At 34.9% G+C, this 26,271-nt stretch overlaps 2 protein-coding genes across 2 annotated transcripts in view; both read right to left on the reverse strand.

Annotated features, from left to right (window-relative positions):
- The window catches only part of LOC149788886 (plexin-B-like), a 446,804-nt gene that overhangs the window by 327,490 nt on the left and 93,043 nt on the right, over positions 1 to 26,271 (reverse strand). The gene's annotated exons all lie outside the window — the stretch shown is intronic.
- LOC149788888 (hepatocyte growth factor receptor-like) overlaps positions 1 to 26,271 on the reverse strand; it is a 219,804-nt gene that overhangs the window by 166,395 nt on the left and 27,138 nt on the right. Inside the window, exons 6-7 of the mRNA XM_089973562.1 lie at positions 21,677 to 21,821; positions 16,304 to 16,406 (exon numbers count right to left, since the gene is read on the reverse strand). Coding sequence (XP_089829688.1) covers positions 16,304 to 16,406; positions 21,677 to 21,821 — 248 coding nt within the window. The remainder of the gene's footprint in view (positions 1 to 16,303; positions 16,407 to 21,676; positions 21,822 to 26,271) is intronic.

The raw sequence follows: 26,271 nt of genomic DNA on the forward strand, positions 1-26,271 counted from the left end.
ATACCCTGGAGAAAAACATCTACCAGGATATAATTATTGTGGTCCTGGTACTCGACTTGATATCAGGCTTGACATTCAGGATCAACCAAAACCAGGTGAATATCCCATAAATGATATTGATAAAGCATGTCACGTTCATGATGTGGCTTATAAATATAAAGATCTGCAACATAGGCATATTACAAATGTGAAGTTGATTCATTCGCTAGATTCCATGAAAAAATAAAAATATCAGAGAATCATTAGCTAATTGGTTAGTAAAATCTGCAATGAAAGGTAAACTCGTATTAGGAGCTGGTAATTAATTATAAATGGAATCAATTTATTATAGTCCAAGGGGATACTGGAGGGGTAGAGCAGCAATTAATAAACTCGCAGATGCAGCAAAAGTCAAACATTCTACTGCTAAAGCGTGGTTATCCAAACAAGCAATATGGCAAATTTACCTACCATCACCGAAATGAATTCAGTAAGCACATTTCGATGTTAGTGTTCCTAATGAAGTTCATCAGGCTGATATTCTGTTTTTACCTCATGATACGATTAAAGCACGTAGACGTCAAATAACATACAAATACGCGTTAACTGTCATTGACGTTGCAAGTAGATATAAAGAGGCAGAACCATTATCAACTAAAACATCATCTGAAATTTCTTCTGCGTTTAAAAGAATTTATCAACGTGGTGGTCTACAATGGCCACAACTATTACAGGTTGATCCTGGCAAAGAATTTCTTGGTCCAGTATCATTGTTAATGAAGCAACATTATGTCAAAATCAGACGAGGACATACTGTAATTCATCGTCATCAGGCAACTGTTGAACGATTTAATTGAACACTTGCTGATCGGTTCTCTGGATATCAATGCGCGAAGGAATTCATTCAAGATAAAAGATCTCGCGAATGGGTTGCAAGATTACCAAGTGTGATAGCTGCGTTAAATAATGAGATTACTCGAACAACCAACAAGAAACCTATTAACGCAATTACCAAAAAAAAAATATACCCGTACAACGACGTGATTTTTCAGCGCGGCCAGTACTGGGTAATATTACTGTAAGATATTTATATGAACCCAGTGAACTTGAAGGTGGAAAAAAAGAGCGACTGATCCTATTTGGAGTATTACGACACACAAGATATCTAACATAGTAAGATCTACTGGTAGACCTGCAATCTACAGACTGGATTCAACTGCTCCTCAATGTGGTTTTACACGTGAACAATTGCAGGTGATTCCTGAAGACACACAATTACCACCGCAATCACTTAATTAGCACCCCTACGTTGATTACACTCAAGACAGGTCAGCATCACATTTTCTCGTGTATGACCAAGATGGTTATCTTTTCTATCTACGGTAAATTGTCTTGGATTATTACTCGAATACTGCCACAGCATTATACAATTACAACTTGCACAATGATTAATCTGCTGTTGTTTCAGCTCGCTGATGAAATCAGTGTCAAGATCAAAATCACGTTTATTTTTTTATCACACTGTTTATAACCAATTAATTTTTTCTTATTATATCGCTATCAATATCATCACCATTGATCATTGACTCGTTCATGATAATCCTTCGTAGTTGAGATATTCTTCTGACTTGAGACACTGCGAGATAAACCAAATTTGACCACTCGATAGGATCATCGACGATCCAAACAACTGTATCAATAATAGTTAATCCTTGAGATGAATGAATCGTCATCGCGTATCCTAGCATCCACGGGGATTTTTTTGTTTTTAGCGCATCTTCAACAACATTGACATCAACTGTGGCAATATCATGTAATACCAAATTCTGTTTCTCGGCCTGTCCTGGTATATCAACATCAATATTCTGTCGCCGTGTATCAGCTGGTCGATAACATTACGGAACTGGCAACGTTGGAAACTTTTCTTTATGTAACTGAAACAACCGTTGCTGAAGTGTGTCTCTGACTATCTTTCTACTTGCAACTATCAAAACATTTGGTCTCCACGTTTGCAGAAAGTCGTTCATTGAAGTTTCTGAAATTATTCCACGCATTACTTCACATTGAATTTTATTCGGCTGTAGTCTGATTAATTTTTGAAACTCACTTAATTCTGCATCAAGTGCTCTATGATCATCAGTTATCTCCGAGTAATAATCAACAAAATCTTTCAGCCAATCATGTGGAGATGGTCCAACAAAAGGTGGTGGTTGACCGTGGTCGCCACACATTATCACACCAGTATTTTTTGTTAATAGCCAATCAAGAAATGTTTTTAATGTTTCTAATGATACTGTACATATTTCATCCCAAACGATAATCCTTGGAATATATTTCTCTCCCATTCGATCAGGAGTCCATGTGTCACCCTTCCATCGGAAGAAGCTGTGATAGGTACACGACTTCATTCCTCGTTGTTTCATCTCTCGCGCGAGTCTGTGTGTAGGTGTCAGCATGATCATATCTAATTTCTGAAATAATTCGATTGCTCGAGTTGTCTTACCAGACCCTCCCGGTCCGTTTAGATAAACCGTTTTATTTCTGGTTATTGGATCGTACACCGATGGTGCAGATGATAATTTTGATATCTGATTATTTATGAGGTAAATATCTTTAATCGTAGCATCAGCGGATTCGGAATAATCGAGTATGTTTACTTTTTTTATTCTCCACGAACCCCACTGTGCACAAGTATCGATATGTAGTTGTTCTAGCAATCTTGAATATTTTTTATTGATATAAAACGAATCCGTAGCAACTCTGACAGCAAATTTAGAAACCTTATTTATCATCGATAAGAGATTTATCGAAACATATGCGAGCATTGAAGATCTTAAATGAGTAAACTGCGGCGACTCACCGTCCATGTAGCTCACAATTGTACCTAGTTTATTTCCATTTGGCAAGAAAACTATTTCTCGATTTATAAACGTATTTCTTTTCGTTGTATCAGCGATTATAAAATCTAACTCAGCATCGTCCATGTTCAATCTAGTACAATGTTGTTTATGATCATATGATCCTCCTTGAGTGAGCTTGCCAATTATTTTTCTGCCAAGATCTTTCTTAATTTTATTCTCATAATCGGTTTTATCCGGGTTTTCATCATCAGAATACTGTTTTTGTTGTGGAAACCAAACTTCGGTTTGTTTCCAATATGATATAATTGCTTCGTTTGCAATCAACGATATTAACATCGCACAATCAAGCATATATCGAAATAGTACTATTGGCACCCACATTTTTCCTGAAAAAAGTTTTCCAAACCAAACATAACAAATTGGATGAAGTCCTTTAGCAAACTTGAATGATTCGATACAAGCGAATCCAGTCAGGTCAAAATCCGGTAATGGTCCATTTATCGATGCTCGCGTCATTTCGTGAGTCGGATGACCGAATCTTTTAAAGTTTCAGAACAATCCCTCATCCTGAGAAAACTTCCCGGATAACATGCAACCATATCAACTGAAATAACATCTTTATGATCGTGTTTAGCATTCCATAATCCGCCGTGTCCGTATTCGACACAACTCTATATTATATCATTGAGAAAATCAAATCTAGTTGGTTTCCACGAATTTTTCTTTCTAGCAAAATGAGCCGCAACTGACGGAACAGTAAAACAGTTGCTCAATAGTTCGTCAGTATCATCAGTATATTGCAATGCAAGATTTTTCATTTTCTCGTGGAGAAGAGCTGTTCCATAAATAACGCCATTAGGTCGTACAAACTGATCAAATTTATTTTTTCTTCGGTACAATATTCGTCGGTTTCAGAACTCTGAAACAGCCATACTGACACAGGATCGTTTTTACTTATTTCGTTAATAAAATCAAACATATCTCCGCGATAGTATTTAACAGTTCGATTTCGTGGAAACACTGTTACTGCACTGGCCCATGCATGCGCGTTATGATTAATAATTTCAATCGAAGCTCCTTTTGATTTGTATTTTGATTCATATAATATTTCCACAGTTATCGTCGCTACGGTTATTGGGAATTTTAATTTTTTTTCCTAACTCAGCCATATCTTTGATAGAGGCCCCGGTATCTTTAACCATTTCTCCCCACGTGTTTATTATTTTACGCCTTTTATCCGTTAGACCGTTTCCACGAGTCGAAATGGTAAAATGTTCTGTTACTCGTTCAGCTACACAGTTTATTTTTTAAAATTTCATCGGTTTCAGATTATCAACGCTGGGTTTTTCATTTATCGGATAGATTCCTTAAATAACCACGGTCACAGGATACGCTCGCTCATAATACGGTTTGTCAATGCCAGTCAATATTCCTGGTTTGGAATTTTTACTTAGTACTACAGTTTTTTCACCCTTGTGTACAGGATCATATTTGTCACGAATAATCCAATTACCTGTTCCTGTTAGCACGACAAATTTTATTCTGAAAAGATATTTGCGATTATCAATATAGTTAATGATAGTTGCTGCTCGTTCGTCATTCATCGTAGCGTCGATGACGTCTCCCGTGTTGTGCATAATCTTGAACGTTGACCAGACAGCGAGACACCATCTGTGTGAAATTCTTTCTTGGCGCCGTGAATTTTATTAATCAAACTTTTATTTTTCTGATCAACCAGATCTCGCATCGGTAGGTCAGGAGATATTCTGTCCAGATTAAATTTATATGTTTTCCAGGGCTTGATTCTGGATAATTCATCGAATTTGTTCATATTATATTTCAAACAAGTATATAAATTAAAATACTATGCATACAATGTCTCGATGCAAATGGTTGATGATCGGTTCATTAACTCCTTGTAATAAATCCTGTAAAAAGGAATTCTGTGGACAACATTTGCAGAGCGTTCACCGTGGAAGCTTAGGACCAATACCGTGCCTGCGATGTGGTGTCGGAGTACGAGGAAAAACACAGTTTTGCGCACAATGTGGTGCAAAAAATATCCCGTGCTTAAAAGATATTATGATAAAAATATAACGCTGCAGACGGAGCTATAAAATCCGTAGAGGACTATCTAAGTTTTCAGAGAAATTATGATTTAAACAAATAATATTAGATATATAAATGAACCACGAGTTTGTAAAGCATCCTATCATCAAGAATTATGTATCAAATCGTGATGGTGTGATTAGAAATTGTAGGTTGAAAAAACCAGTCGGTACTGTTAATAATCATGGTTATCTAATGTTTACTGCTGGGAAGAAAAGATATTACTGTCACTGATTCGCATACGAGTGTTTCTTCAGAGTGATCAAAGATGGTCTTCTGATCGATCATATCGACGGCATAAAACCCATAATTATTTATCTAATCCGAGGGTTGTCACGCAAAGTCAGAATTGTAGATTTGGAAACACTGGCTGTAATAATAAGAGTGCCAAAGCAGTTTTATCTATAAATTTAGAGACGGGTGAAGAGAGAATATTTCAATCGATGTATGCAGCTGGCAAATATTTTGATATTGAAAGGTCTTCAATACATTCTGTCGCTGAAAATATAACCAAATCCCCTTTCTCTAAAACATATAAACAGAAAATCACCTTCCAATATTTTAAGAACAGGTAAAAACGTGGTTAGATTACACTACGGTTGTTTTCTCAGTGAAGAAATGTTGTGTGTCGTTATATTTATTAACTATTTATTTAATTTTTCTTCTATAAATTTCAGTGCATTTAAGGGAGATAACTCCTTTGAGTATATTCATGTAATGAAGTTACCTCTCTTTGACCATGTCACAGACCCGCAGACGTATTTACGATAAAATATCAGACTTATAAATAAATATTTTTTGTGTTAATTATCCTTGTTATATCAGGCGAAAACCCGTAATATTGTATCATAAATTCGATAAATTGTTCTTGTTAGTATTCTGCCTTAAAATAAAAATTTCAGTGTATTTAAGGGAGATAACTCCATTGAGTATACTCATGTAATTATGTTACCTCCCTTTGACCATGTTACGAAGCCACAACGTTTTCTAAATTAATTTTAGGTACATCTGATTTTGTTAGGTAAAAATAAATATATTGTATAACGTACTCTGAATTCATATGTTCAGAACTAAAATTCAGTTGTATCGAAAAACACGAAATATTGCTTTCTTCGGTGATAACTGTTAACGGTTAACTATATAATAACTTCTGAAACGTATATATATCAGTTGCTTCGGTAGCTCATTGCGAACGCGTCGAACTATAAAACTCGAGGTCTGGCGATCGAGTCCCATGACTGACAACTGTCGGTGGTTACGCTTATTTGCAATTTTTATAATTAATTGGGGGCTCCACTAAAGCCTCGTAACTCAGTAGAAGAAAAAACGCCCTCCAACCACGTCACCAGTGGTGGATACATGTTTTGTATCACCCACGGGCTGATTACTGGAGGTGGGTGGGTGTCAAAATATGTTAAGTGTAGAGAAGGCCCCCGTATATGTTTGTACTGTCCTGTAGTGTCCTTAATTGTTGTGCCGTCCTTGGTGTTGTACTGTTCTTAATTGTTGTGCCGTCCTTAATTAAAATTTATGTTTGTACTGTCCTTAATTGTTGTGCCGTCCTTAATTAAGATTTATGTTTGTACTGTCCTTAATTAAGCTATATGTTGTGTTGTCCTTGATGTTGAATTGTCCTTAATTAAGTTTGTGTACCCTCTGAACTTGGTAGAATGCAATGGCAAGCTACGAGTTCTGGGTTGTATTGTCCCTAATCAAGTTTGTGTACCATTTGAACTTGCTAGAATACGGTGGTAGGCTACAAGTTCTGGGTTGTATTGTCCTTCTGTGTGAACATTGAACTTGTTAGAATGTGATGGCAAGTTACGAGTTCTGGGTTGTGCTGTCCTTATGTGTACCCTCTGAACTTCTAGAATACGGTGGTAGGCTAGAAGTTCTGTGTTGTATTGTCCTCACCAAACACGCCCTCTTGAGCCTCTAGACCGTTGTTTGACGGGTTAGGGGCTCTCGTAGGGGGTTGTGTTTCGTGTGCCCACTGAACTTGGTAGAATGTGATGGCAAGCTACGAGTTCTGGGTTGTACTGTCCTTATGTGTATCCTCCAAACTTACTAGAATACGATGGCAGGCCAGAAGTTTATATGGGGATTAATTTGTTTTGTTTTATACTATGAAATATCAATGATATTAAAAAACTAGAATAATATAGCCGATGAACTGAGTCCTAACTACATATCAGAATAAAAAAAATATTTCATAACAATAAAATAATATTCTTGAATATCGATCGATTTGCATAATTTTGAGTACCAACCACCCCATGAAAACAAACAATCTGATTGATTTACATGATTGTGAGTACCATTTACCCCGTCAAAACAAACAATCTGATTGATTTACAAGATTTTGAGTACCATTTACCCCGTCCAAATTAACAAAGTGATTGATTTACACGATTTTGAGTACCATTTACCCAGTCAATTTCCGAATAAATAAAATATTTCTGAATAAAATATTTCAGAATAAAATATTTCAGATTATAATAATTATTTCAGATTATTTGCAAAACTGATTGATTTGCACAATTTTAAGTACCATTTACCCCATCAAAATCAACAATCTGATTGATTTTCACGATTTTGAATACTATTTACCCCATCAAAATCAACGATTTGATTGATCTGAACCATTTACCCCGTCAATTTCTGAATAAATAAAATATATAATTCAGAATAAAATAATTCAGATTATAATACTTATTTCAGAATAAAATATTTCAGATTATAATAATTATTTCAAATTATTTGCAAAACTGATTGATTTACACGATTTTGATTATCATTTACCCTATCAAAATCAACAATCTGATTATTTACATGATTTTGGGTAACATTTACCCCATCAGAATCAACAAACTGATTGATTTGCACAATTTTGAGTACCATTTACCCCATCAAAATTAACAAACTGATTGATTTGCATGATTTTGAGTGCCAACCACCCCATCAGAATTAACAAACTGATCGATTTGTATAATTCTGTGTACCAAACCACCCCATCAATTTCTAAATAATAAAATATTTCTGAATAAATAAAATATTTCAGAACATTAATAAAATATTTCTGATCACGATAAAGCTCTACGATTTTACATAGAGATTCACAATTAATTTCTCCCCCGCAGGTCAATTAAGCGTTCGAGGTGGTCTGTGAACATAAAATTTATTAGTGTTAACATATTATTACACACCGCAAATAAACAGGATTAGTTGGTTCTTGCACGATTAAACTTCCGGGGGGGGACTTGTGGTGTGAACGTGTATAAAATGTATCCTTGTTGAGCCTGATTTGACTTTCCAAGATCTATTTTATAGCTGCCATCGATCACATCACAAACGAGATTAACCGCGATCGTTGATGTTATATTGACTATTCCTGGCGAAATATGTCTGCCACCGCCGTATGGATCATTGTCAAGTTGGAGAAGCGATGCTGGTGGGGCTATTTTTCTCCATGACTCAACAATTTTAGGAAAGTTCTCATTGATAATATCGTTGAGTGATTTTACTAGTTCGTCGATATTAAATCCTGGTATTACGAATGTTGGTAATTGTTGTTCAGTTATTTTGTAATGACTGAGAAACAACCGTTTAGGGGGCGTTATCATAAGTGGTTTTGTAAGATAGTTTTATTGATGTATCTAAGAGCTGATATAACCTGATTTAGATATTTTATCGTCTCACCGATTTGTTGTTTCACATCATTACTAGTATTTTGTGATGTCAGAAAAGAAATTTCGTAGTTTGCTGATTGATTGCCTAAATTCAGAATTAACAGGATGGAAAATTGACTGAATAAATCCTTCATCGATGATTGGATTCATTTTATCATCATAGGTATACAAATGTTCTATTATTTTAGGAAGATGTTCTCCATCAGGAGCAACAGTAATTATGATAATTCCAGTCTGTCTCCATGGGTATTTGCCTCGATGTTCTGGAGTTATTATAAATTTATTTTCATCTGTAATAAAATCATCCCGACGTGGTTCTGGTGGTCCATGGTATTCTGGCGCAATATCACGCCAACCTAGTACGGATCTTATCGATGATTGATAAATATCAACGGCATAATCAGGAGAATGTATCTCAACCGTAGAAGATAAAGTCGGCTCATGAACGTCAATTTATATTTTTGCTTCTTTTCCGTTTATTGATTTTATTCTATGCCCAAATTCATCGTTGATTTATTTAATATCATAACTGCCAGTGGGTGTCCCAACAACAACACAGTCAGGTGTTCCATCATCTTTATTTGTATTAGCAAATACAAGCGAATTATTTGCTGGTGTACCATTAAATGATCTCGATCAAATATTTGGCCAACTGTAATATACTCGTAATTGTGCTAGTGCGATTTCTTTTACTGGAATCGCAGTTGGAAAACTGACGTTAAATTCAGGATTAGTCGAACTTACTGAGATCATCGTTGTTTTTGGTGGAGTTGTGTTTGTCACGATCTGTTGAAGTAGCTCTACTGATGTCATTATTTAATATATTTGTACCTTTAATACCATCGCATTCGTGATATGTTTTAATCATTTCTGAAAACTCAAAATCAGATATAATTCCATCATTAAGACTCACTGATAACAACGAAGATAACTTCGAGTATGCTACCGTAGCTGTGTGTAATTTTATCATGTAATCGGATAATTTTTTATTCGTGCAAGTACTTATTTTTTTGCGATGATATTAAGAACACCTGCAATCGTTGTTGTAGCTGAAATACAGATTGTTACGGCTACTGGCGCCATCATTGTTATCGTTGATAATAATACGCCGGTGGACACAACAATAGCGGATACTGAATAAACGATTACGTCGACAATAACTAGTCGTCGTCGATATTTCTTTTTTTGACCGTGCATTGTTTTACTTGATCTTTTAAGTTTGTTTGCCATTCACGTGCTTGATTGTACCTGTACTGTTGCGATGTAACGTCGATTGAGGTACTCATTATATTTTATACAGTAACCAATTGAGGTGTTTCAGCTACAAATTGTAGACACCACCAGAAAGATGTTGCGGTTAATTTCTTATCGGCTGCTTCCAGAATAAATATTTCTTCGTTTCCTTTATTTAATATGATAGACACAACTCCGGAAAACTTGTCGGTGGAATGACGCCATGGATACGTTGTGAAAATTTCGAATTTGCAGCACTGAGCACAGACATCCTGTACACACCAGTGACTGTTGCGGTATATTTAATAGTTTAATTTTGCTGTGACCATGTTGTGAACCCGGATGATACAGTGCATACGATATTGGTAATATGCCCGGGAGTTATTTCGGCTGAAATTTTAATCAGACTAATTTTGTAAACGATATCAGAAATTCCACTTACGACATCTTCGAGTGTATTTTTTAGTTGCGTCTAGGTTAGTTTTGATATCAGAAAGTTTAATGTCAACGGTGTGCGGAGTGCCGAAGAATTTATCTATGGCTTCATCGGTTTTTTGAAAATTTCTTTGAAATCTTCCAAAAACGCCTACGTGCACATCGTACTCGGCTCGCAACGTGGATAATTTACCATCAACGGTGCTGTGGCCGACGTCCGCATATTTTTCGTCGCGGCATCTTCGTCGTATGTTGGATCTCTTTGCACTGTTATCTTGTTTCCTTTCATGCTGAGTTCACCTGTCATTATGTCACCGGTATTTTTTAAGCGATTAGTAACTTTTTGCAATTTCATCTCTGATGGTTGTAAACGATATACTTGAATACTTGATTCTACCGCCGTCAGTAAAAAGGGGAATGTTATCAGTGACCGCACCGAGTACTCGTCGAACTATATCATTCCATTTGATGTTGCTCGTTTTTAGTTTTCCGTATCGGTCCTGACAAACAACAACTTCATCTCGGTCAACTCCAGCCAGGTTAATAATATCAGCGAGTTCATCTTTAGTCGTGTACTTCGACACATCACTGTCATCTTTCTTTTTCTTGTCCTTGATAGAAGAAGATCTTCCGTAAATATCAACCATTATATAAGATCTAAGATCTGTTTAAAACGAAGCAGTTTCTTGTATAATCATGCACGACTTTATGAGGTGCAGCGGAGGACTTTGATATAGCGTCGAGTACATTAATTACTTCACTGCCGCATATTGGCGGATCCGTCATTGTTTGTGTTGGTAGCGTTGTATACCAAACCGCTGAGTGAAGTGGCGTGACATACTTGATAAACTCACGAGGTGGAGCTAACCCGTACGAATCGAAATAAACGATTCCACGTGGATCAACCGTGTATGATACCCAATGAGTACCGGGTCCTGAATTATCATCGAGATTAATAACACCCGTTTCAATATTGTTTGGTCTGTCCGACAATTGATCTCGCATGAAAACACCTCTGAAGTTTTTTTATTTTTAGTTGTTTAGCAGCATCAAGTACATCAAAATGTGATGCTGGAATAATTAACGAAGTGATCCTGGAAGCCTCAGACCTCTTCCCCAACGAGATCCCGGTAATCTTAATCCGGTCCCTCTTTTTTTAATCCTCGCCCTGTTGCTTTCTTTAATGTCATCCCAGCAGTGGTTCCAACAGCACCTAATGAGGCTGCTTTTGCTAAGGCAGGTGCGGCTGCGTCAATTAATGCTGGAATAGCCGCGAGAAGTGGAAAAATACCACCTATTTTAATTGAGTCTTTAACGCACCCGCAGAGAGATTAAGTTTGACGCCTGTCTTTGATTGTTTAGCGCCGTTGAAATGTTTAAGTTGACGTTCTGATAATGATAATTTATTTTGACCACCCGTGATCTGATCTCGCTTTAATGATATGTTCATTTCGCAGTATTTTGCTGAATTTGATTGAAGGTTTTTAATCTGACCAGGAGTCAGACTGGCACTATTTGATGATATGGCATTTTATGATAATACTCGTGTTTTTAAATAACATGATTAAAGATTTTCCACTGGTGCATCAACAACTCTCATTCGACCACTACCACCTTCAAGTAACATTGCTTTATCGCTGAGCATAACCGCGATTACTCTGTAGGTGCAGCTAATAAAGGGTGGATCAGCTATATCAGGAGGAGGGTCATTAACACGAGCTCGAAAGTGTATATCAACGACATATTGCTTGGATAAATCAAGATGCTCCAGCGAAAAGTAATAAATCGGATGCAGATTTGTAAAATCTAACTGTGATATTTGCAGCCCAGTATCCACGTTTTGATCACGTCCCATAAATGACATCAAACGACGATATGCACGCGCTATGTGATTTTGATCAAAATTTAACCTTATATCTTCAGCTGGTTCTTGATGTCCATTTATCCGCAAGGAAACTTCATCAACTCCAAATTTGTCAAATATCATATGTGAACATTCTTGACTACCCGTCCGATTACTATGTTGCAGCGCATTAAAAATATGTCGTGGCGCAGAAACACCCTGTTGTGACGCTATATGCCAATTAAATACATCTCGAACACTACTTTGATCAGTATCTGTGATTACTGTTAACCATGATAGCAATGATTTACCACCTTGATCCGCAAAAGAGAGTAATTTTTGTTCTTCAGCAAGATATGGAATAATTACAAGCATCCACAGTGACAGTTTTGTTATATTTACTTTAGCAGCATCAGCAACACCACCACCTTGCCAGATTGCATCATTATTATCACCTTTTCTTACGAGCACAACTGTGTGTTTAGCTCCAAAGATGACCTTTCTAACATTTCTGCAAAATCCAAAGATGTGAGACAGTGGAATTGCACATGAAAAATTTCTGTTGTTTCCTGACAACGTTGCTCGCCGTGTTGCAAATCCTAAGTTGTAATTTGCATTAACTTTTCCCATAATACACCAGCCGGTCTATCTTCATGTTCAAAATCAACTGGTTGTGGATCAGCTGTAGTACCTCGTGGTGTTTGTACCTTAATATATTGAACATGATCAGCGTGGTTAGTAATATCCTTAGCAAACATCATTGTTGGACCGGCTGATCTTATGTATTCATCAGAATATCTCGCTAGACCAATTATTGTTGTAGCAACATCGACATCATTCTGAATTGATTCAATATTTTCTCCATCAATCATGTATGTGGCGCTACTAAACAGTGCCATAATCCCGTTGTTGACAAAACCAACTCGTGCATTGGCATCGTATGCAGTACCATCCGCCTTTACAAGCTCACCTTCTACTTCAATAAATGCCTCAGCGGGTAAGAAATATCTACTTGTATCATGAACTTGAAGTTCGACACGTACCCGCTGATTTGGTCGTTTTGCGTCATAGGAATAAATTTGATAATCACGTACTGATTCATCTTTGAGGACCGGTGCATCCATGTCAAATGCTGGGTCGGATATACGCATGAATATTTTATTATAATTATCCATTTTTTCAAATGGTGATCTAAATTATTGTCGTCTGACACGAAGACCACTTCCTGCTATTAAATTTGCAGTTATATTTCTTTTTGCTTCTTCAGATAATTTCGCTAGTTTTTGATTTGCGGCTTGGTTTATTATTTTACTGACATTTGCGGGCATAACTTCAGTGCTGTCCAGTTTTATTGGTTGTTGCGTTTTTTTTCGTACTAATCGAGATAGTCTGTCCTTGACTGTCGAGAACGCTTTACTGGCAAGATTACCAATAGCGCCAGGAATTTTATCACGAACAGCCTCAATAGCCTTCATCCCTAATTGTTTTGCAATCGGTGTTGTTTTTGGAGCCATCCTTTTAAACAGACCCTGAACAACATTACCAAGTCCATCTCCGTAAATTGTTTTGTAATTTGGCAGTCGTGAGTTTACTACCCTGACCTTGATCGGTCTACGTTGAGTAGTGTGCATAATCAATTTTATATATTGATTAATTAATTGTTTAGTTGCTGTGATAATCATCAGCAATTTCATCAATAAGGGGACGATAAATGCTGCGATCCATAATACCGCCTTGAAATAATCTTCGACAAATATCAGATATTTCATTAACAATTTCTGGAGAATTATTTCCTGCACGTTTTCCTCCAATCAGTATTTCTATTCGTTCTACGTCGGAAAGAACATTGTTAGGACAAGTAATAAGATCACTTCCTAGGCCACTTCCTATGGCACCGGGAGGATCATCATGTAATTCTTCTTCTGGAGATTTTTGCGTTCGTCGAGGGTTTTTTGACTTTCGTGATGAAGGAAATTGTTGTGGTTGTTGTATTTGTGTAATATAATTATATACTGCGTCAATAAATGCAGTATATTTAGTATTATCGCTTCTAGCTTGATTAACTCCAAAGTATATACGATATATCCATTTGTACCAATTTTCACGACCTATAGCATCATTGGCATACTCGGATTTTAAAACTCTGCCTCGTTGATCATAACTTTGCACGGCAAACCCAGCTAATTCATCTGTGTCTTTAATTTCCTTTAAGGCGTTAATACTTTTTTCGGCAAATTTATCTTTTATATCAACTTTAGCCCTGGCTTGCTAAGTTTCTGTTTCTGGTACACGATCTTTCATCTCACCTATTTCAGTACGAACTTTGTCAATACCTCCAATTATTTCTTCATCGACGGGTGGAGGTTGAGCTGCAGCTATTTCAGTTGGAAGATCTCGTAAAATCTTTTTTGTTTTCTTAGTTCTCGCTGCTGTTTTCAGTTTGTTCTGCGGTTTGTTTTAATACTGGAAAAATACCCTTTTTCCTCTCCTTATTATCCTCCTTAATATCTCCCCATATAGTCTTTCAGCAGCCGCTGAAGCTTTTTCAGCAGCTGTAGTGACGGATTTAAATAAATTTTTAGTGTCTTCTTCGTACTCAACTTGTACCTCCTGCTGTGCTTGTAAGTTTCTTCTAAATGAATCTCTAATAGGAAGGAATTTCTTTATTGCTTCTAATCTTTCTCGAGCTAATCTAGCGGTGTGAGATTTACTAGCAGGTGGCATTTATTAATATGATAATGATTTAATTATAGCAGCAGAGAGGGCGGGACCTCAATGAGACGTCCGGTGGGTTAACCAAATTTCGACAAAAATAAAGTAATCCAATTAGAGAAACTCTCGGTCAAGTTAGACGCTTTGATTTATAACGTCAGTGACCTTATCTTTTTATTTTGTAATTTTAAGCAAATGACGTTTCAGACAAGTGGTCTGTTCGCCCCCTCTGCTGCTCTTTGACATTTTGAAGCAACATCAGTCAACGTTATCGTTATCCCAGTTGAAGCTATCCAAAAAGTAATGGTAGATGGTGGTGAACTGGCATTTGCAGGTATTATCTGTAGTGACAGAAAATGCACAACAGATAATGCCTGCTGAGCATAGGACCATACCTAATCTCAACTGGAACTGATAGAAAATGCACAACAGATAATGCCTGCTGAGCACAGGACCATACCTAAGCTCAACTGGAACTGACAGAAAATGCACAACAGATAATGCCTGCTGAGCACAGGACCATACCTAAGCTCAACTGGAACTGACAGAAAATGCACAACAGATAATGCCTGCTGAGCAAAGGACCGTACCTAATCTCAACTGGAACTGATAGAAAATGCACAACAGATAATGCCTGCTGAGCACAGGACCATACCTAAGCTCAACTGGAACTGACAGAAAATGCACAACAGGTAATGCCTGCTGAGCACAGGACCATACCTAAGCTCAACTGGAACTGACAGAAAATGCACAACAGATAATGCCTGCTGAGCACAGAACCATACCTAAGCTCAACTGAACTGATATAAAATGCACAACAGATGATGCCTGCTGAGCACAGGACCATACCTAAGCTCAACTGGAACTGACAGAAAATGCACAACACATAATGCCTGCTGAGCACAGAACCATACCTAAGCTCAACTGAACTGATAGAAAATGCACAACAGATAATGCCTGCTGAGCACAGACCCATACCCTAAGCTCACCTGGAACTGACAGAAAATGCACAGCAGATAATGCCTGCTGAGCACAGGACCATACCTAAGCTCAACTGGAACTGACAGAAAATGAACAACAGATGATGCCTGCTGAGCACAGGATGATAACTAAGCTCAACTGGCCTCCTGGCTGATAATATGCATGACAGCAAATCAGCCAATTAACGTATCCATATACCCAGATGTTTGACAAAAATAAATCCAAAATGTTGATTACATCAGAGTACATTTCAAATCTAATGACAATTTCTTTATCAGCTATGCATCAAAAGTGGTAACAAGCAGCTGTTAACCATTGCATCACAGACACTGGGACAAACCATTAACTCACTCAGTGCATCAGAGACACTGGGACAAACCATTAACTCACTCAATGGCCTGAAGGCAGGAGAGGTAGAAATATTTATACTGAAAACTGAATCAAACTGTAATATTTCTTACCTTGAGAAATTTGAACAGTTGTAGAAGAGGAAAGGCAGCGATGTCAATTTAGCAGTCTGATTATTTTTCATCATATAGATATCCAAGTCAGCCGTTGTGTGTGCTAGATTGGAAATAGAAGATGATATCAGGCTTTTAGACTAAAACCAGTCAATGTTCCTATGAATACATGGAATTTCCTCCATGTGCTTTTACTCCAGAATAATCGTTGAAGACAAGTTTCTTTAAAATATTTCCATATATAAAATCGTTTTGTTCATCAGAGACTCAAACAAAAAGCCCAATGCATACTCTCAACATTTCTTCAAATTTTGCTGAATTTGTCATAAAAACAAATATAAAATTGGAAGGTCTTTATGTCATCCTTATCTTGTCTAATCTGCATATATTTGCATAGTACTGCCTAAATGAAAAGTTTGATGCTTACAGGTATATATATCTTACAAAATCTTTGAAGTATATTGTCTGGCAGTTTTACTTCTCACTTAGGCATTCATATATTTTTTCTCAGTATCTTTGATCATAAAAGTGATAAAAATCTCAGTCATGTGATATCTTTAATTAATGGTAAATACAATCTCAGTCATCTGACATCTTTACTGGTAAATAAAATCTCAGTCATGTGGTATCTTTACTGGTAAATAAAATCTCAGTCATGTGATATCTTTACTGGTACATAAAGTCCCAGTCATGTGGTATCTTTACTGGTTAATACAATCTCAGTCATGTGATATCTTTACTGGTAAATAAAATCTCATTCATGTGGTATCTTTACTTGTAAATAATATGACATGAAGTCATTATTGGCATTACAGTATCATTGAGAACGGTGTAGACTTTTGTCCAGTTGACTTCTCATATGAACTGTGTACAAAGTATGTAATGAGTTCATTACACACAATGTAAGTTATTAACTTGCTTTTTTACACTGATTCACCATTTTGTTTTAAATAACGTCTCCATAATGTTATCCTTTTTCCTTACAAATTTTACTTGACAGATTATAACTGAGTTCATAATACACAATGTAAGTTATCAACTTTCTTTTTTACAATGATTCACCACAATCACTGCATAACATCCCATCTGGCATAAAATAGTTCATCACTGAATATCCAGTTTTTTTAGATGACAACATTTACAGATGTCCACAGACTTTTACTACTTAAGTGTGTGATTTTATACACGAAGAGATAATAGACTAATATACACTATTCAAATTAAGATGTTCAGTTGGTTCAAATAGCCAATAGTGCTGACTCATGTGTAATAAGAATTCTCACAACTGTTTTTGATTAAATGATTCTGTTTTAACTTACTTCATGCATGTAAGTATATTTGCATAGTATTGCCTAATTAAAATGTTTGTTGTTTAAAGGTATATATGTTACAAATTCTTTGAAGTATTTTGTCTGGCAGTTTTACTTATCACTTAGGCATTCAGTATCTTTGATTATAAAAATGACAAAAATCACAGTCATGTGATATCTTTACTGGTAAATAAAATCTCAGTCATGTGATTTCTTTACTGCTAATTAATGACATGAAGTCATTATTGGCATTACTGTATCACCTAGAAAGGTGTAGACTTTAGTCCAATTGACTTCTCATATGAACCAATCTTTTATTACTAGGCTGTTGTGATTTGATTCTACTGTGTACAAAGTATGTAATGAGTTCATTATACACAATGTAAGTTATTAACTTGCTTTTTTACACTGATTCACCATTTTGTTTTAAATAACGTCTCCATAATGTTAGTCTTTTTCCTTACAAATTTTACTTGACAGCTTATAACTGAAGAAGAATATAAAATTTTACATTTTAAATTTTAAATTTAAATATAATGAAGATCTTGCAACTCAAAAAATTGGCCGCATTTCACAGAAAGTTATCTTATATAAAAAAGTGACCATAACTCACCAAACCCTCTGTAACAAATTTATTAGTACCAAATTCTACTGAATTGTTTTTGAAACCAAAGATTTGTCTATTTTTAGCAAGAACTGCCATATTTGATTATGGAATGGCATCATCCCCATCCATTTAATTGTCCTTAATGCAAGAAATTTTTCTGTCAATTTTGACAAATTCTGTTCAGCAGTTTCTGAGAAATTGTTTTAAGATTTTCATTTTTAGTAAAGGGACAGACATACCTAATGGCAGAACAGCATTATTTGTATAATACTGAAAAGTCTTCCGACGAGGAATCTGTGTAACAAATGCGATAAAATTTTTGTCCTCGGTTTTCACAAGAAGGTGTTTGAAATATTTTACTATTTTCAGTAATGGCAGTTATATTTGATTCTGAAACAGCATTATTTATTAAAATTAAAAACCCTCCATACAGGATGCTATATAAGAAAGTTGGCTAATTTTGGGGGGCAGTTTTCAAGAGGTTGTTTAAAGGTTTTTCAATGTTTAATAACAGAGGTCATACCTGATGGAGAATCAAGATCATATGGGTTAAATTCACTGGTCCTGAAACTAGGAATCCTTTTCTAACACTGGTTAAATCAGCCTGAGCTGTTTGTTTAATTGTCATCATCTGAGGTTTTCTTTTCTGTTGCCAGTAACAGTGGCCATATTTGATAGTGAATCATAAATATTTGTGCAAAATTAAAAAATCTTTCTACCACGATGCCTTTTGTCCAATTTGGTAAAACGTTTGCTCATGGTTTTTGAGAAGGTGCCCTCATACCATGAGTGTTTTCTGTTTAATTTGCTCCATTTCTGATAAGTTTTATTTTAAAGTTTAAAGGATTTTATATTTTTAGTAATGGTGGCCGAAATTGATATTTGATGGTGGATCAGCAAATTTTCACAACTTTGAGACACCTTGACACCTGGAGGATAGGAGTTTTAGAAACATTAATATGAGAAAACAAAACTATTTTATACACTTGATCAGCCAGTACGCAACATATGTCTTTCTTGACTGAAATATAATGGAAGCACAAACTTTCTGAATAATCCAAATTAGATGCTTTATGGCATGTTCTCAAGGATCTAAGTTCTCGTATTCCTAAAGTGGTACAAATCTGCAATTTCATACATGGTGAGCACAAGAATGTATGTTAATTTAGAAAACACAGATAAAAGACTCAGAAAATTAAAGACAAAACATTCCATGATAGTGTTACAGTCAATGGCCTGACTGCAAGCTATGATATCCAGTGTGACCCCACTTCCCGATTGATACCCTGTCAATTAAAGATTAGCAGTCTGAGTCCAACTTATCTAAGTCAGCATTTCAAAATCAAAAGGCCTCAATTATCTAAATAAACGTGGCAAAAGTTCACCAAAAATTTCTGAGACATCTTGCAGACAATCAGTCTTATGTATGAAGGGTATCATACAAACTGCAATGATTCCTTGTCACCTCAAAAATAGGTCACAGTGACCAAATTAAAAACACATTGTTGGGTTTTCACAAGGAAGCTTCCATGTAAGTTTGACAGTAAGTTTTGTCAACACTATTTTAAACATACATTGCACAAAGTAAACATGAATAAAAAATCCCAAGTAAATGGAAATCAAAAGCATAACATTCCCACATACATATAATTGTTACAATCTCAGATTCACCGAATTTAATTCTTTGTTTTAACTGTTTACTGTAAATACTGGAAATTATTCAAAAAACTGCATGTTTTCACTGTCATAAATAATATAATTTCATTAGTAAATTGTTAGGATGCCTCAACAGGTGTGATAACATATACCAAAAAATTTATACATCACATTTCTAAGCCCAAATCTACAAGATAATAAAATATGCTCCCAGAAGTCATCATAATTGGCAGACCAATTCTGAAAAGTAAACAAAAAATAAATAATAATTGGTTTTACAACTGGTTGTTAGGAACTGTTCAATTCCAACTCTCTGTATCATGTAAATACTAGCCTGAGAATTTTAACAAGCCATTAGTTCTCATAAATGTGGGTGAAAACATTATTAATGGTCTAAGATTTTCCCTTTTTGTCGGCTAAATTAAATGAACATGGAAATTTAACAATATGATAACTCATCACATCATAGGGTCTCTAGTGGCAGAGTGGTCTGAAGTGCCCACTGTTACGGATTACTGCCATCTCATCTGTTTTTGTAATATTTCTTTATGTCAATTTCTATTTATTTCAAATAAATATCATTCACATATTGAACAAAAGTCAAAGAGAACATGTATGTGTTTAAAAAACAATGTCTCAACCTGTAATTTTATTGTTTACCATGCAAGTTCATAGTTCCCTTTGAATTTTCCTCTTTTAATTATTCACTATATATGCTTCTGTCTAAAATATGTACCATGCATGTGCATGGTATACTGCTGTAATGAAAACCCGTTTGAAGCTGAGTTTTCTTCTGAAATGGAACCAACTTAAGCGTTTTACAAAGATTTGTTGATGGTGCATCTAAATCAACCTCAAGAATAACACTAGCTGCTCTCTTGTTAGAAATTGCAGTCATCTTTCATGACTACCTTCATCACTATTACACTTTACTGAGTCTATAGATTTACAGAAACGGACCAGGTTCCATGAGAAATTATTTAAAACAAATATGGCATCATTCTTAAAAGAAACTGCAGACAGTGCAGTGTACATTCTATCTGGTCAACTAACAATCCACTGATATGAAGTGATATTGCGCCAATCACATTCAGGACAAACATAATGGACTCTTGCATAAGTCTTGAAGGGAGAACCTTGACCAAAGTGCATACCATGCCCGTGTCCATTGACAGTGGAACACATAAATGTCAAGTGCATCAATTTCATAGACAGATGTTCTGAACTTTATGATGGTGCATCATAATAAAAAAATCTCTTTTGAAAGACTTTGGTTGTGACAAAAATTTCAACCCTGTATTTTATAGATTTTATTTCAATAAATTCATATACATCTTATAGACCGGTAACATCTTTACTTGCTATTTTTCATCTTGTAGCACTTCATCTTTGAATATATTTGCAAAGATTTATCTTCCTTGAAAACAGTTTTTGGCAATTTAATTTACATTATTATGCAGATGTGTCTGTGTGCACGCTTTGCATTTTTAATGTAGCATTAACAATTTTTCAGTCATATTGCTGTGACAGTTATAGCAATGTCCAGCAATAGGGTTTCAATGTCACTGACATGTAGCATCATCTCCGCACCTAGTCACATTATCCTGACACCAGGCCAGCCAGTCCTAAAAATAACCTCTTAATGCTGAGTGCCTGATCACCCATTCCAACAGGATTTTCTTCAATATTATTCTGTGATCTTCAATTGACTCTTTTTTTCTTCAGTCAATATTGATGAAGCATTTGTCTTTTGAAGCTTGCATACTGCATGGCAAATTAATTTGTCCATAGACTACTTACTTGTTACTTTTGGACTTGTACAATATAGTGTTTCATTTTCTCTCCTAGCAACATCAGTTGAAATATTTCTCCCATCAATACTAAAAATGCATTTGTATGTACCATTCTCAACTGAGGGAAATGGAGTAAGTACAATCTTAAGTGCCTGAAACAAACAAGATCAATACAGAATTAGTTCTTTATTTTCCTTGTAAAATATCAAATTTAAAAAATCAAGAAATGATTTTCGTAGACATAAACACATGGTAATATATTTAAAATACATAAAAAGGGGTCTCAATCATAACAGTAATTAGACATCTGTAACAATAAAATGTGTAGTAATATCGAATACTTAAGATCATACTATAATATGTATACAGTCTCTACAACTGGATATAATATCTACACCAAAATGCAATAACAAAATTACTATTCAAGTTGAATATTCTTCTCTTAGGATATGGGACTGATTGCAAATGATTTCATAAAAGGGTTCAAAGGTAATTAACTAAATCTGAGAAATAAAAATAGTGAATATCAGCATTAAGATGTATTAATTATGTTTGGCAATGAAAACTTTATCCAATAAAATACAAAACAGAGGCTTCAGTTTTAAAGAAATCATCCACTCTTTGCTAAATATACAACTCAAAGTACTAGTAATGGCATTGTATGGCAAAGTAGTGGCATTGTATGGCATAGTAGTGGCATTGGATGGCATAGTAGTGGCATAGTAGTGGCATTGTATGGCATATCAGTAGCATTGCCTGGCAAAGTAGTGGCATTGCATGGCATAGTAGTGGCATTGTATGGCATCTCAATGCAATGGTATATATATTATGCCAACTAAAGAAAAAGATTAAAAATTAATAAATAAATTGTATAAAATTTAGGAATAAACCCTTTCAAATAAATGCAAACATACAGTACAATACGATCAAATAAATAATATAATAATTTTAAAATTATATAAAATGTATATCAAATAAAAGATAAAATAACACATATAAATCCCCAAAACATATTTTCAAATTGTTACTATATAAACTGCATTCCCTTTACTACTAAAAATATTTAGGGACATTTTTCATCTTAGATTCAATTTCTAAATTCTTTCCAAAGTAATTGGATATGATTTGAATATTCTTGAATATAAATACAGTTGTTTCATTCTCATTTTAACTATATCTCTGAAGCCACTGGAATACTGAGTTTGGAAGAAGGAAATAATGTGAAATTTTCTAATCTGTACCGGAATTTTATTTTAGAAAAAAGTTCCCAAGTACGGGAAACTTCTTCTGAATAATTTCTCATTTGGTTGGGGAATCTGGCATTGTTTGGTAGACATGGTCTTGGGTGGGGAGTGTTATAAGGTACATGTAGCTTACACCGGAATAGTGACTATAAATAGACAGGAGCACTATTATTGACTACCCATTACAGTAACTTATCTTTTGTCAAATTGATTCAGTCTGTAAAAGCTAATATTTATTACTAACCAGTTAATTTTTTCTTGTTCTCTGTTTGGATTGATATTAACCCAAGTGCTATTTTTAAAAGTCATGTAAACTTTGCTATGTTTTTATCAAAAGAATTAACCCCTCCCCCACAGTATTACAGTGGTCTCAATAGGGTTCTGTGTAACTGTAATAAAATAGTTTTCTGTGTTTTTGGGAGAAAATGTAGCATTCTTCTAAGATGCCAAAATCTTTAATTCATATCCTTCCATATTATACATAATTCATCACTATCAATCTTTCTTGCCATCGTGAGATAAGTAATATTTTAGTTTATCAGTATTAACTACTATGAAATTGCTCATGCACCATCTCACAAGTTTGTTTAGGGCAGAATATAAAGAAATTTTCAGTTCATGTTTTGTGTTTTGGTTGTTTCATAATGTATCATCAGCAAAGAGAACAAGCAGTCTCTTGCAAAATCATCATCAAAGTTATCCAAGATCTCATGATATAAACATATTTACCAAACTGTATAGAAACTGGATGAGAAACACAGATTTTAGATCTAGAGAGGTAACATGCTCAGTCAATCACATGCAAGGTATATCATTAATATAGCCTACATTTGAAGTTTGATCAAACCAGTTCAGTGCAAGGAGTACTTTGTGTCACAAAACTTGATGTTATCATTCATGTCAATGTGCAAGATTTCTGTCACAATATGGTTATACACCTAATCAGTAAGAGCCATTAACAGTCTCATTCTGTCACAATATAGATATACAACTAATCAGTAAGAGCCATTAACAGTCTCATTCTGTCACAATATAGATATACAATTAATCAGTAAGAGCCATTAACCGTCTCATTCTGTCACAATACAGAAAAAAAAACAAATCAATATGAGCCATTAACAGTCTCATTCAGTCACAATATAGATATACCACTAATCCATAAGAGCATTACAATCTCATTCTGTCACAATATAGATATACAACTAATCAGTAAGAGCCATTAACAGTCTCATTCTGTCACAATACAGAAAAAAAACTAATCAGTATGAGCCATTAACAGTCTCATTCAGTCACAATATAGATATACCACTAATCAATAAGAGCATTACAATCTCATTCTGTCACAATATAGATATACAACTAATCAGTTAGAGCCATTAACAGTCTCATTCTGTCACAATATAGATATACATCTAATCAGTAAGAGCCATTAATAGTCTCATTCTGTCACAATATGGGTATAAAACAAATCAGTAAAAGCCATTAACAGTCTTATTATGTCACAATGTAGACGTACAACTAATCAGTAAGAGCCATTAACAGTCTCATTCTGTCATAATATAGATATACAACTAATCAGTAAGAGCCATTAACAGTCTCATTCTGTCACAATGTAGATATACAACTAATCAGTAAGAGCCATTAACAATCTCATTCTGTCACAATATAGATATACAACTAATCAGTAAGAACCATTAACAGTCTCATTCTGTCACAATACAGAAAAACAAAAATAATCAGTATGAGCCATTAACAGTCTCATTCGGTCACAATATGGGTATACAACTAATCAGTAAGAGCCATAATAAAAATCTCATTCTGTCACAAGATGGATATACAACTAATCAGTATGAGCCATTAACAATCTCATAATGTCATAACATGAATATGCAATACTAATCACTATGAGTCATTAGCAGTCTCATTGTGTCATAATATAGATATACAACTAATCAGTAAGAGCCATTAACAGTCTCATTCTGTCACAACATGGATATACAAAACTAATCACTATGAGTCATTAGCAGTCTCATTGTGTCACAGTATAGATATACAACTAATCAGTAAGAGCCATTAACAGCCTCATTCTGTCACAACATGGATATACAAAACTAATCACTATGTGTCATTAACAGTCTCATTGTGTCACAAAATAGATATACAACTAATTAGTAAGAGCCATTAACAGTCTCATTCTGTCACCACATGGATATACAAAACTAATCATTATGAGTCATTAACAGACTCATTGTGTCACAATATAGATATACAACTAATCAGTAAGAGTCATTAACAGTGTCATTGTGTCACATTATGGATATAAAACTAATCAGTATTAGCCATTAACAGTCTCATTCGGTCACAATATGGGTATACAACTAATCAGTAAGAGCCATAATAACAGTTTCATTCTGTCACAAGATGGATATACAACTAATCAGTATGAGGCATTAACAATCTCATAATGTCATAACATGAATATGCAATACTAATCACTATGAGTCATTAGCAGTCTCATTGTCTCACAATATAGATATACAACTAATCAGTAAGAGTCATTAACAGTCTCATTCTGTCACAACCTTTATATACAAAACTAATCACTATGAGTCATTAGCAGTCTCATTGTGTCACAATATAGATATGCAACTAATCAGTAAGAGTCAATAACAGTCTCATTCTGTCACAACATGGATATACAAAACTAATCACTATGAGTCATTAACAGTCTCATTGTGTCACAATACTGATATACAACTAATCAGTAAGAGCCATTAACAGTCTCATTCTGTCACAACATGGATATACAAAACTAATCACTATGAGTCATTAGCAGTCTCATTGGGTCACAGTATATATATACAACTAATCAGGAAGAGCCATTAACAGCCTCATTCTGTCACAACATGGATATACAAAACTAATCACTATGAATCATTAACAGTCTCATTGTGTCACAATATAGATATACAACAAATCAGTAAGAGCCATTAACAGTCTCATTCTGTCACAATATTGGTATAGAACTAATCAGTATGAGTCATTAACAGTCTCATTCTGCCACTGTATTTGTTTTTCAACTTCTTGTTCATGCATCACCCATTTACAAAACTCTCAAACTGCAAATTCTTGGTTAATAGGTTTTATTAAGTTGATTTTCTTTTTTCACACTAACTATCATATATTATTTACCTACATCATGGCAGTTTGTGCACCATGCCAATTTTAAGAATTGAAATCCTCAATGATATAAACAATGCACAAAACATAATAATTTCATTCATTAATTTATTATTTCTAACCTGACTGTTGCTAGGGGATCCCTAATGCTATCGTATTGTTGCCATTTCAAACGAAA

The sequence above is a fragment of the Sinohyriopsis cumingii genome, chromosome 11 (assembly GCF_028554795.1).
Source record: "Sinohyriopsis cumingii isolate HCF-2022 chromosome 11, ASM2855479v2, whole genome shotgun sequence".
Taxonomy (NCBI): domain Eukaryota; kingdom Metazoa; phylum Mollusca; class Bivalvia; order Unionida; family Unionidae; genus Sinohyriopsis; species Sinohyriopsis cumingii.